This window comes from Bos indicus, chromosome 21 (genome assembly GCF_029378745.1).
Source record: "Bos indicus isolate NIAB-ARS_2022 breed Sahiwal x Tharparkar chromosome 21, NIAB-ARS_B.indTharparkar_mat_pri_1.0, whole genome shotgun sequence".
NCBI classification, from domain to species: Eukaryota; Metazoa; Chordata; class Mammalia; order Artiodactyla; family Bovidae; genus Bos; species Bos indicus.
This window is the reverse complement of record NC_091780.1, coordinates 7,863,160-7,876,175: the sequence shown is the minus strand read 5'-3', so window position 1 is coordinate 7,876,175 and position 13,016 is coordinate 7,863,160. Positions and strand designations below refer to the sequence as shown.

General features: G+C 48.8%; 1 protein-coding gene across 12 annotated transcripts in view; it reads right to left on the bottom strand.

Moving 5' to 3' along the window:
• Positions 1-2,445: 2,445 nt before the first annotated feature.
• TTC23 (tetratricopeptide repeat domain 23) overlaps positions 2,446-13,016 on the bottom strand; it is a 158,880-nt gene continuing 148,309 nt past the window's right edge. For 9 of the 12 annotated variants that reach the window (XM_070775029.1, XM_019983298.2, XM_070775023.1 and 6 more), the window contains 3 exons: positions 10,982-11,104; positions 3,776-3,858; positions 2,446-2,999 (listed from right to left, as the gene is read on the bottom strand). In XM_070775029.1, the coding sequence (XP_070631130.1) occupies positions 2,885-2,999; positions 3,776-3,858; positions 10,982-11,104 (321 nt within the window). In that variant the 3' untranslated portion in view covers positions 2,446-2,884. Of the gene's footprint in view, positions 3,000-3,775; positions 3,934-10,981; positions 11,105-13,016 lie in introns of all 12 variants that reach the window. The other 3 variants (XM_019983295.2, XM_070775031.1, XM_070775027.1) reach the window with 2 other exon arrangements.

Here is a 13,016-nt window from a genome sequence, read left to right as displayed (position 1 = left end):
TGTTGTTTCTAAAGAGAATGAATGTTTTCCAGTAGGTGTTTTGTGGTTTTTATTTAAGTTCTAATCAAAGGATATATGTGTTTATGTGCATGTTTTTTTATGGTGGCACAGAATCACTGGGGAGAACATAGATATGAAAAGTCTCAGTTATTTAATTACTCACATGACTCAGAACTCGATATTGTTAGCACAGAATGAGAAGGCATGGCAGATAGAGCGTAAACCACTGGTTCATATTGAAATACAGACTAGACAGCTTGTGGTAAGAATGTCATCATGACAGCCTTCAAAACTACTGACAACAGTGTGACCAGCCATCCCATTTGGCCTTGAATGGAGGGGTCTCTCCCGGGACATGGAACTTTCAGTGCTAAAATGAAAACAATCCTGAGCACACCAAGGTGCTTCATTATTAACCTTAAGTGCAAATTGGAGTGGCTAATCATGGCCATTTCTTAGGAGCTTGAAAAAAATTGCACTAGTTTGAGACAAAGGAGTAGATATGCTTACCTGTTTGTAGCCTTTTACAAAAACAAACCCAAACATAAATAGCTAGAATCTTCCTTTCGTTCTGAAGTTAACACATGTAATAGATGGGAGATGTTTGATAGAGAATATTCCCAAACTCATTCTTTCACCAGAGTGGGGGCTAAATTAAAAAAGTGTTTTAGTTCTTGTGATTCCAAGATATTATCCTATGAGAAACAGAGGAATAAATAACATCAGAATTTGCATTTTGTTTTTTCAAAAACCCAGCACGGGCTTTTAGTCTGCTCAGGCTGCTATAATAGAATGCCATAATAGAACAGAATACCACAGGCTGGGAAACTTAAATAATGGACACTTACTTCTCACAGTTCTGGTGAGTGGGAACCCCAGATCACAGTGCTGGTGGAGTCAGTTCCTGATGGGTGTTGTCTTCTGGTTTGCAGATGGCTGCCCTGTTGTGCCCTCACAGGGTAGAAAGATCATTTTTCTTGTCTCTTCTTATAAGGGCACTAATCCCATTCTGGGCTTCCCTGGTGGCTCAGAGGGTAAAGCATCTGCCTACAGTGCAGGAGACTAGTGTTTGATCCCTGGGTTGGGAACATCCCCTGGAGAAGGCAATGGCAACCCACTCCAGTACTCTTGCCTGGAAAATCCTATGGACTGAGAGCCTGGTAGGCTACAGTCCATGGGGTCGCAAAGAGTTGGACACGACTGAGCGACTTCACTTCACTTCAATCCCATTCTGGGGGCTTGACCTTCATGTATTAATTACTTCGCAGAGGCTCCACTTTAAATACTTTCACACTGGTGTTGAGGGCCTCAACAAAGGAATTTTTGAGTTGCACAAACATTTTTGAGGCAGACTCCAGTGTGGTATGTACTTAAAATGCTTTCCCACCATACGCATCAAAGTCCATGTCTTCACCAAATAGGACAGTCAAGTGACCACATCTCACACCTTTGGATGTGGCCTTCGTCCCACAAGCCTGCCTGGGATGGGTGAGTGCCAGCAGGGTGGCCTCCAGTCAGCTGCCATGCTGTCAAGGACAAGGGGCCCCACCTCCCTCCACGCTGTCCCAGAACTTGGGTTCATCTCCCATGTCCGTTCTCACATGCTGCTCAGCACAAATGGAGGCAGACTGGTTTTGTGTTTCCTCCTGGGTGTCGGAGTGAGAGGGGACCATGGTGCAGCCTGCTGCCATCTCAGCGCCTGCCTGCAGCCCTGCTGGGCCACAGCCCAAGGGATGAGAGAGGAGCTGTGAAGGGACAGTGAGAAGTGGGGATAAAACCCCACTCCCACCGTCTGCATGCTCAACCTGGTCCCAGCTCTGGATCTCACCTGGGGAAAGGTGCTCAAAACGAGCCACTCCTGTTGTCAACTGACGCTGGCCTCCTGCCAGGGGACTGAAGACCACTGTGGACCTGAGTGCTCATCCAACCCCACCCTCCATACCCCAGCATGCTGAACCCAGAACCCAGTCAGGAGAGTAGGGGCCAAGGGCCGTCCACTCAAAACAGCGCTCCAGAGCTGCAGCCATGTTCCCCTGGCTGGAGTGGAGGCCGCAGGAAGCAGCAGCTGGGCGCCGGCAGTCCTCCGTGCCTGCCTCACTCGCGCCCGGCTCTCTCCTCTCTTACACCTGCCTCCCCCGACCTCTAGGCAAATTCAGGGCCATTTATCACCCACCCACTGTACCAGGCGCTTTCCTTCTGCTGTCATTCAACCAGCTCCACCGTGATGTGAGTCAGTGACTCGTGTCCCTGTCGGGTGGCACGTTCTAAGAGACGGGGACAGTGTCCCGTTTATCGTGCCCTCAGTTCTTAGCACCCCCTGGTGGTCCGCCTAATTCAGTGCGTGGTGGCCTGCACCAGGGAGGAGACGCTTCCTCGGGGCCCCTTCCTAGGCTCCCAGGAGCTCTGGGGCAGCTTCATTTCACAAACACATACTGATCGCAGCACTCCCAGGTTTCTGTTTATTAGCATTTTATTCTCAACCCCTATTACCTTCCTATAAGAATGAGCTCTTTGCCTACAATCTTCCTGCTCCAAATCTGACTCCAGACCCTGCACAGGGGGCAGTACACCAAATACACAATCAGATGGTGAAGGAGTGAAGCCTGCAGCCTCAGCAGTGCTGATGGTAACTCTTGTTGGCCAGAAGAAACCACTAAGGTAGCAGAAAGAAAAATGCTTTATAGAAGGGCAAGTCACCAGGAGGGGCGCCCACTGTCCACATGGGGCCCACGGGAGGTATGGGGTGGCTTTGCATTCGGAGCACACAGTCGGCCTGGAAACCCGAGCAGCGGCTGTCGAAGGCCCCGTTCCGGACGGAGAGATGTGTGGGGCACCCGGGGGGGTGCACCCGGGTGGGTGCACCTTAGGGGGCGGTGGGGCAGGCTCAGTCGGCGGCGCTGGGCCTGGTGCGCCCGGGCACGCTGTACGGCCGCCCGCCTGCGCAGAAGGCCGCCTTGGCTCCGGGGGACGGCCGCGGCCTCGCGGGCACCTCGGGGGCCCTGTGGACAAGCAGAGGGATCAGTGTGGTGGCCCCGGCCTCCGCGCGCCTGGGGCCGGCCTCGGTGGTGGTGAAGACCAGCCTGGCACTTGCTGAGCTGCACTTCACGAGGGAGCCCCAGGAGGGCAGGCAAAGGAGAGGGGGCTCCGCAGGAGTGGAAAACCCAGCGTTTCTCCTCCCATTTCTAATTCCCGCGGCCGTGCTCGCCAAGCGGACACAGTGGACCTTCAGTGACTCAAGGGGCCCGGCACTGCTGGCGGGGCCTGAGCGGCGCCCCCTGCCGGCCCGGCCCGCCTGCGGCGAGTCCCTGAGCTGGTGGCTCCCGAGACAGTGCCCCCTGCCGGCTGGGCCTGACACGGCGCCCCTGGCCAGCCGGTCCCGCCCGCGGCGCGTCCTGAAGCCGGAGGACCAGGCTCCGCGAGGTCCAGGCTGGAAGGCCGGCGCCCGGGTGAGGAGGTCAGAGCGCCCGCAGGCCGCGTAGGACCGTATGCCCTCGGCCTCCAGCAGGTGACATGACTAGCAGGCAGCCGGTCTGCAAGAGGATGAAACCCAGCCTGTGCTTCTGACATTCTCCGAGAGCTGATTTCTTCCTGATATCGGGCAAGAAGATATTTTACAATTGAGTGTTCAAAGGAACTGGGCTTGCATAGTTCATGAGTAATGGGATGACAGTCAGTAGACTGTCCTTTTCATGGAAAGTTCCACTGAACCTTACAGAACCAGCTTCCTCTGAGATTCTGACGGCAAAGTAAACAGTGTCCGGGGAGGTCAACTCACTTGGACAGGATGTCCATGGTCTGCTGGGTGGCCAGAGTCCTCTTGTCCTGGGGTCCGTATAAGAGGGTCTGGATCTGAAGACACTGCAGAGCACCAAGTGGTAATCGTGAAGTTATGAGAGTGTCACTGAGAGCATTTTTCAGGAAAATCAAGTCTCCCTTGAATGAGAGAAAGAATACCTCATTCACAGACCCCTGCTATGAAGGAGTTAGTGCATTCTCAAGGTTTCTCCCAGGAACAGTCTAACCTTTGTGGTACAGCAGAATCTAACACAACATTGTAAAGCAGCTATACTCCAATAACAAAATGGGGGGAGGGGGATTCTTTGAGGGATCTAGGCAACCAGTGCACAGTTTTAGTACTGTTTTATAGAACTCACTGTGACTGTTCTGTGCTGTGCTTAGTCCCTCAGTCATGTCCGACTCTCTGCGACCCCATGGACTGTAGCCCGCCAGGCTTCTCTGTCCATGGGGATTTTCCAGGCAAGAATACTGGAGTGGGTTGCCATGCCGTCCTCCAGGGGATCGTCCCAACCCCAGGGATTGAACCCAGGTCTCCTGCATTGCAGCAGATTCTTTACTGTCTGAGCCACCAGAGAAGCCCAAGAATCCTGGAGTGGGTAGCCTATCCCTTCTCCAGGGGATCTTCCTGACCCAGGAATCTAACCGGGGTCTCCTGCATTGCAGGTGGATTCTTTACCAGGGAGGCCCTACTGTGACTATCTGTATGCAAAACTATGTTTAAAAGTTGTATTTTTAGAAAATATAGGCAAGAACATTGCTATTGACCAGAGGAAGGGTTTCTAATTTTAAATGACCCTTGCTACAGCTCAAAAAAGCTTTTAAAATGTTTTTGCTTTTTTGTAAACAAATGCCTTATATGAGCTTTCTATATTCATTATACACAGCAATTTCTTAGAAGCTGATTTGTTTAGGAGTTAAATATTCAGCTGTATATTATCCAGGAGTGGCTTTGTCTTGATTTCTCCCTACTGTCCTGCTCAACAGAGATGAGAGTTGTGCCCAAAATGGTCAAAATAATATTGAAGAATGACATGGAGGGACTTGCTTTGCTGAATGTCAAGACCTTTTAAAAAACTGTAGTAATTAAGACAGTGGTTTTCATCCAGATAAATCAACAAAACATGGTGGAATCTAACACCTGATAGATGACAGAAGTGGCCCTGAAGAGTCCGTAAGGAAGAGCTGAACTAGTCAGTAAATGGAACTATGAAACCAGTGGGTTTTCCAAATTGAAGGAAATAGATCCCTACCCCATATCAAACAGAAAAATTAACTCCAGATAGTTTCGGGAACTAACTGTAAAATGAAAACCTGAAACTTACAGATGAAAATACTGAAGGATATTTTTTTATGATCTTGAGGTGGGGAGACAAGATCCAGACACACTAAAAGTAAAAGACTGATGAAATTTAACTACATTAAAATTCAAAACATCTGTGCTCCCAAATGTACCCTAGGCAAGGTACAGACAAACCAGACTGAGGGAAAATATTTGCACAAAACTGAACAAGGATTAACATTCAGAATACATAATGAACTCTTATAAGGTAATGAGAGAAAAAAGCTACTAATAGCAAAATGATCAAAAGATATAAACAGATTATTCAAAGAAGTTGAAAACAGACTGGCTGATAAACACAGCTAAGCTCACTAGTAACCAGTAATGCAAATGAGAACTTCAGTGAGATTACCTCTTCACCTAACAGATCTCAAAAATTATAGTCTGATGATAATACCAAGCTTTGTAAAAATATGAGGCAACAAGAATTCTTTTATATATTGACAGTGGGTACTAAAATTGGTATAACCAACTTTGGAATATTTTGTAGAATGATTTGGGACTATTTAGTAGTGGATAAGTAAATTGTGATATATGTATATTGTTTATAGATGACATCATACAAATTTTTGATGTATGAATCCACACAGATGAATCTCATGATTCTAGAGAGGAAAAAGCAAATTGCAGAGGATTGCATGTAATATGTGTGTGCATATTTGAATGTAAAACAAAACTATAGTAAAATAATAAAGGTGAAATGATATCTATTTCAGGATAGTAGTTATTTGGAAATGGAGTGGGGCATGGGCTTCAACCCTATGGGTCATGTTTTATTTCTTACACTGAACAGTAAACTCAGAAGTGCTTGTTATATTATTCACACTTTTTCTTATATCTGAAATATTTCATAATATATTTTTAAAAGGCTGAATTTCTTTTTACATGGTAATAGTTTGAGCAAAAAAAAAGTGTGAGGATTTGGGGACTCCATACTAAAGACTGTATTCATTCTTATGGGTCAATCAGAATTTTTTAGGTCTTTGAAAATTAAAATGCAGGAAACCAAAAGGCTTTGTTTTTATGAGCTGTGGAAAATAGCAAGCCCATCTGAAAGTTTGGTTCAATCTGAGCAATTGAGAATGTGGTTCTGGAATCTGAGAATACAGTTGTCTTTTGGAGGAAAGGAATATTATTAGATGAAAATATGGCAGGGCTTTTTAAATAACAGAAAACATTCCCTATTTCTTAGCTGAATTATATAACACCAAAATGGAGTACACATTTCCCTGTTATTCTATTTAGTATATAATCCAAATTCCATAAAGGCAAGGATCCCAGCTCTCCCGAGCAGCAAACCTCACATTTTCTCAGTCTGCACGGAGGCCCTGACCTGGGCTAGGCAACGTGCGCCTCATTTCCTGGGATTGAGCTGCTAAGTCGCTTGTCGTGTCTGAATCTGTGTGACCCCATAGATGGCAGCCCACCAGGCTCCCCTGTCCCTGGGATTCTCCAGGCAAGAACACTGGAGTGGGTTGCCATTTCCTTCTCCAATGCATGAAAGTGAAAAGGGAAAGTGAAGTCGCTCAGTCGTGTCCAACTCTTCGCGACCCCATGGACTGTAGCCCACCAGGCTCCTCCGTCCATAGGATTTTCCAGGCAAGAGTACTGGAGTGGAGCTAACCCTGCCTTAATTCACACAGAGATGGCTGTGACCTCGGAAACTTATGAACCTTGAGAAAGTTCTGTGTTGCTTTGAGGGGAAGGAGATGGGGACACGCTGTAAGCTCTTCCAGCTCTCCTCCCCTTTGACTCATGGCTACTGGACACCTGGGTACTTGCTACCGGGGCCCGCAGAGGAGGCTCACACAGGGACGGCGGTTGAGAAGCAAGAGCGTTCTCCCCCATCCGCGCGGGGCTCCAGGGCGAGCGCATCTCGCCAGACGGACTTCATTTCCTCCTACCTGGCTAGGGCTACCTTCACTCAGTGTAAAAGATCAGGGCGAATTTTAAGCCCCCTGCAAACGTCCGTGTTTACATATGTATGAGTGCCTCAGATGCAGCTCATTTTGAGACGGGCTGATGTTGACATGAATGTTAACTCATTCACTGAAACAGAATTTTACTGACACACCTTATAACAATTATATGAGAAAACCTGAAGTCTCAGGTCAGTCTGCCTTAAGAAGGGGCCTCCAAAATCTAAAACTCAGGAGGAATTTCCATTCTCCTTTGGTTATTGAGGTTTCTTCTCCCTGGCCTCCCATTCTCTAGGGAGGAATATACTATTGGCTGAATATTCACGATTCCTGGAAGAAGAACATGGCAACTGACAATACGGAGGCGGATTCTCACTGGTTCTACTAGCCACCTCTGTCCCAGAGCCTGTGGCTCATTTTCCCTGGGGTGTTGTGTAGAGAGGGTGGCGTTAGGAGAAAGGACCATGGTTGGGTAAAGTGACCCTCTCCAGGAATAAAGACCAGAGGGAAGTGAGCCCATCCCGTCTACTCCTAAGTCCCAGGAGTCAAGACTCTCTTCTTTCTGGTGTTAATAGGCTTTATTTTTAGGCTATTTATACTCACTAATGGGCTTCCCTTGTGGCTCAGCTGGTAAAGAATCCGCCTGCAATGCGGGAAACTTGGGTTCAATCCCTGGGTTGGAAAGGTCCCCAGAAGAAGGGAAAGGCTACCCACCCCAGTATTCTGGCCTGGAGAATTCCATGGACTGTATAGGCCATGGGGTCACAAAGAGTCGGACACGATTGAGCGACTTTCACTTTCACATATTCACTAATGAAATTTGCCCAAAACTCTAGCTGAAGAGGGAAGAGGTGTAAAAAGATGTCAACTAGCAGGGACACAGACCCTCGGCCCCAGTCTCTTTTGTGATGACAGTGCCCAGGGAGGACATACCAGGATAGACAGGGAAGACTGGTTCATCCAGTAGCGGAAATGGTCTCTAACAGCTAACATTTCTTAAGTAGTGAAACAATCCATTACTGACTTTAACTAGAAAACATCTTACATAGCCATATATATATGTACATATATATATTTATGCTGCTAAGTCACTTCAGTCGTGTCCAACTCTGTGCGACCCCATAGGCGGCAGCCCACCAGGCTCCCCCGTCCCTGGGATTCTCCAGGCAAGAACACTGGAGTGGGTTGCCATTTCCTTCTCCAATGCATGAAAGTGAAAAGTGAAAGTGAAGTTGCTCAGTCGTGTCCGACTCTTAGCGACCCCATGGACTGCAGCCCACCAGGCTCCTCCATCCATGGGATTCTCCAGGCAAGAGTACTGGAGTGGGGTGCCATTGCCTTCTCCATATATATATATATATATATAATTAGCTATATATTTTTATCTAGAAACATAAATTGAATTTTTCAGTGTTCTGTGGCTCCTAGCTAAATTTGCTGAAACATTTTTGTGTGAGGTAAGTATTTCAATTCTTTTGTTAAAAATATTGATGGAGATCAAGTCTGGGCATTGTAAATATCTCACTGAACCAAGTAAAGAATTCCTCAGGCCTCAACAGAACATTCTCCACCAGTAAAGGTATTTTGTACTCTCCCAATTCTCCCAAGGAGTCCAGTACACTCTGATCTGAAATCAGCCTCCAAAGGGTGTTTGTCATTTTTAAGTGGACAAAAAACCCCCAAATTTTGAGGTTCCAGATGAGTTTTAGGAAGCCATACACCGTTTGTGTTCTCTTGATTTTATCTGCAGGGACTGGGAGGAGTCATTGTGTTTTCATTGTTCCCTAAATACTAAAGGCCTTTCCTGCTTCAGGAAGGCAGAAGGGGACTTGCGCTTTACACTGGTCTACGAGCTGTCACCAAGGCGCCCTGTCTGTCTGGCTGACCTTTGTGTCCCAGCGCCTGGCACAGTCCTCGGTGCTAAGTAGATGCAGTATTTGCTAAATTGATGAATGACTAGATAGGTTGAATAAAAGATCCACTTATGAAGTCCTTATATGGGTCTGTAAGATGTGTTTAGACCACAGGGCTCCAGGGACACGTCAGCTGCTGAGATGTCTGGTGAGGAAGCTCCATGAGGATGCGGCGTCACAAACCTCCTCCATCATAATCCCGGCGCTCAACAGCAGAAATCGTGTCCCCTGGGTGCCACTTTCTCGTACAGGCATCCATAATGCCAGGGGAGTTAGACACAATCTTAAGCATCTGGTGAGAACCTTAAAAATTTTACTTGACACGACTTTGAGTTTTGAAAGTTAGGTTTCTAAGGACCCCAGAGGCCAAGGAATCTGGGATCGGAGGCACTGACTTGCCTGCTCTGGCCCACCTCCGAGCCCCCCAGCCAGCACCCTTCCCTGTGTGGACACACCAGTGGCTCGGCGGCAGCTGAGGCAGAGGTTAGCTGACTCAGTCTACAAGACCTGAGCTCAGAAAGGAGCGTATTTTCTGATTTGGGGGGATCTCTGACAATCTGCAACTAGTGCTCAGGGCCGCTTATTTTCATGGCAGTTCCTCTGCAGAAGTGGCCTCATCTCTCCTTTTCTCCCTCAACCTCCAGTCTTGAGTCCTGAAACCACATCATCATTTCTATTGGGAAATTTCTGACCACAGAAGTGCTGCTGGGACATATCCTTTTTAATAAGAGAGGCGGTGCAGCTAGGGCTGCAGTTTAGGAGCCATCTCAGTTGCAAGGTACGAGACTCAATGATGGAAAATGCAGAAAGACATACTTTTCTTGCCTGGGAGGGGTCTGTGCCAAACCTTCAAGCGAGCACATGTATTTTGTCTTGACAAGAAATGAAAAACAAAGCCTGAGAAAGGTAAAATATTTTCAAAGACTCTAATGCTCAGAATCTGAAATCCCTGCTCTTGTTTACACATATTATCTGATGCTAGAGTATGGGGAGGAGAGATTACCCCGGAACACATGAACTGTGCTTCTCTTTTTATGTCAGTTCTCAAGGTTAGAATTAAGAAGAAAAGACAACATCAGAAGTTAAAATATGTGGATGTATGAAATGCCTTAAATGTTTAGAAAAACACAGTTATGCTTTCATTTACATCAGAAATGATTCCTTAAACGATGAACGTGGGGAAATGAAAGGACAGACCGAGACACAGCTCCTCAGACAGCATTTCCCTATAAAAACAGGGTCACGTGGGGGCGGGGCTTGGCCTGCCCAGCCCCTCAGACACCAGCCTCACCCCCTGGACCTGCGTCTTCCGGCCGCAGCTACACATTCTCGCGGGTGTTTGCTGAGCACTCGCCAGACGCCAACCCTGCGTCCACCTCGGGGTTGGAGCGGCGGAGAGGGGTTTCCAGTGTTGTGCGGGAGCCAGGTATTTTAAAACGTGTGAACAAACACGGCCTGACTGCTCGTAAGAGATATGGTAGAGAATAAAGGATGCGGGCTCTGAAAGAATAAGGTGGGGGAGAGGTCAGTAGTGGCAGAGGAGGCTTGGGTCAGTGAAGGCCTTTCGGAGGTGACGTTCGAGTTGAAACCTGCAGGATGGGGAGTCAGCCATATGAAGAGGGCCAGGTCGGGGGCAGGGAGGTGGGGGTGGAGTTCCGGGCAGAAGGAGCGGCAAGAGTCTGAGGCAGCATAGCCTGCTCCCCCCTCTCCCTCTCTCACACACACTCAGACACACACACACACTCTCAGACACACTCCCTTCCTTGAAAGGCCAATGAGCTAGAGACTCGTGGGTTACTGCACAGATGGGCAGGAAGCCTCCCATGAGAGAAACACAGATGGAGCGGGGCCAGGGGCCCTGGGACACGGGGCCAGGAGAGGAGGAAGAACAGAAGGGAGGCCAGGCCTTCGCTCCCGGCTGCCCTGGACAGCGGCAGAGGAGCAGCCCTCCTGAGCGTCTCATGCGCCCCGCTCAGAGTCCTGTTGTCCCTGCCGCCTCCCTCATTTCTCACCTCCGAGTTGCCCAGGGCTGTGGGTTCTACACGTTTATTGACATCCCCCGACTCCCCCACGACTCTGCTCCAGCCCCTGGCCACTGTCTCGGAGCCAGCTACCACCATCCTTCTCCAGGACGACTGCAACACAAACATGTAGAGAACACGGGCGTCAGCGGACTTGCCGCGTACCCACAGGCAGGCTCCGGCTTTCTTTTCCAAGGGGACGGCCAGCTGCTGGTAGAAAAGCTGGGTCCGCCTATTTCTGAGCCACAGAGAGCAAGAAATCCAGCTCCCTTTTAAAACTTAGTTTTCAAACTGCTTTATCTTGGCCGGGCTCCCTCCTGATGTGGAGCTCAGCCGTCCCGCCCCGTCCTTCCAGAGTGCAGTAACACTCCTGGCACTCCCTCTTTCCACTTGTTTAAGGTCACACTGGATTTATGTGGTAGGAGATTTTTGCCTTTCTCTCCGTTCCTGGCCGTCCCCCCGTTAACCCACAGTTCTCCTGCATCCGGTGAGGTTTTGACAACCCCTGGAAGCTCTCAGGCCAGGATGGTCCGTCCAGACCCAGTCCTGCACCCTCCAGACTGTGATGCCAATTTAGGAAGGTCTGAGACATCATGCGTCCACCACAAGCCACGGTAAGCATTCCCATATTAGAGGAACTTTGCGCAGCAAATGTAGCCTTGTCCTGGGCAGTCTGTGTTCAGAGCTTATACATGCTTTCAAAGGGACAGGGAAGATGGGGGCTGTGTCTAGGCTGCTACAGTTAGGGGGCTGACCCCGAGCAGAGGAACTCTGCCTGGCAGCTGACGATGTAGGGCAGCCTGTGACCAGGAGACCTGGATTCTGATTCCCACTCAGCCTGTATCAGGCAAGGGAGGCTCCACAGTTTCCCCACAAAAGGTTAAGCCCTTGACCACTTTAACCACCAGCTCCCATTCTTATACTATATCAACCAATCTATAAACATCTCCAGTAACTAATGAGTGCTTAAAGTGATTTTAAGCACACTTCTCAAAACAAGAACGGGATTCTGTATATGAAATCAATGTCAGTATGACCCTCTTTTCTTTCAGAAGGGATCTGAGGTGGACTGCTGCAGCCCAACAGTGGGTTAGTCAAAGATGATTAGAAAAATCAATATTGAGAGATCAAGGACGAATCAGACTCTACCCGTGGGCTAACATGGGGCTCTACGGGGACTCCAAACTAGGCTCTGAATGGTCCAGAGCAATCCAGGACAATGAGGAAACCACCACAAAAGCTGAAGGGAAGGGGAAACTAGGTGGGCTGCTGGTGGAACGACAGGACGTGAACCATGCAGAAGGCTCCGTGTGTTTGGCAGGATGGAGAAACAGCAAGGGCCTGACGGTGTGTTCTAACAGAGACTTGACCTGTGCCCACATAAGACCTGTCCAGGTTGGGCTTTCTCATATAAGCTGTGAATAAGAAACATTTCCTTTCCCTTCTTGAGATGATTCATCACGGTGGGCTTTGAATTTCTTGGAGAGAGAGGTCACATAAAATCATTATTTCTATAAAGTCATCAGGTGGTGGGCAGAACCCTGGTGACGACAGTACCTAGCAGGGAGACCAGGCTGCGATGGGACCCAATCCGACCGCACACAGTACTGGGCCCGGGGTTAGTCTGGAGATGCTCCTGGCCTAGGAAACAGTCTCTGTGAATCCCATTTGTAGCCTTTCACCTGGATGAAAATCTAGGTCTCCACAGAAAAAAAAAGTGAATTTTGTGGTGGAAATTTCCATCTGGAGCCACCAGAGTTCTCTAGTGCTCCCCTGCAGATGTCTCTGAAAGAAAGGTCGACAACGCGGCTTTGTCTCGATAACTTATTCCTGCCGTCGGCTCTGCTTCCTGTGCCTTCCTGTTCTCCGTGTGCACGGGGCCACGCCTCGGCCTTCAGCAGAGGGCACATCTGGAAATGGAGTCAATGGATTCTTGCTCCAGAGCTGACAGCTCGGGGGAGGCAGCTGTTGTGGTGGTGAGAAGACGAGGAATGCTGGGCCAGGAGCTTTAGAGAGCTGTGCTGGC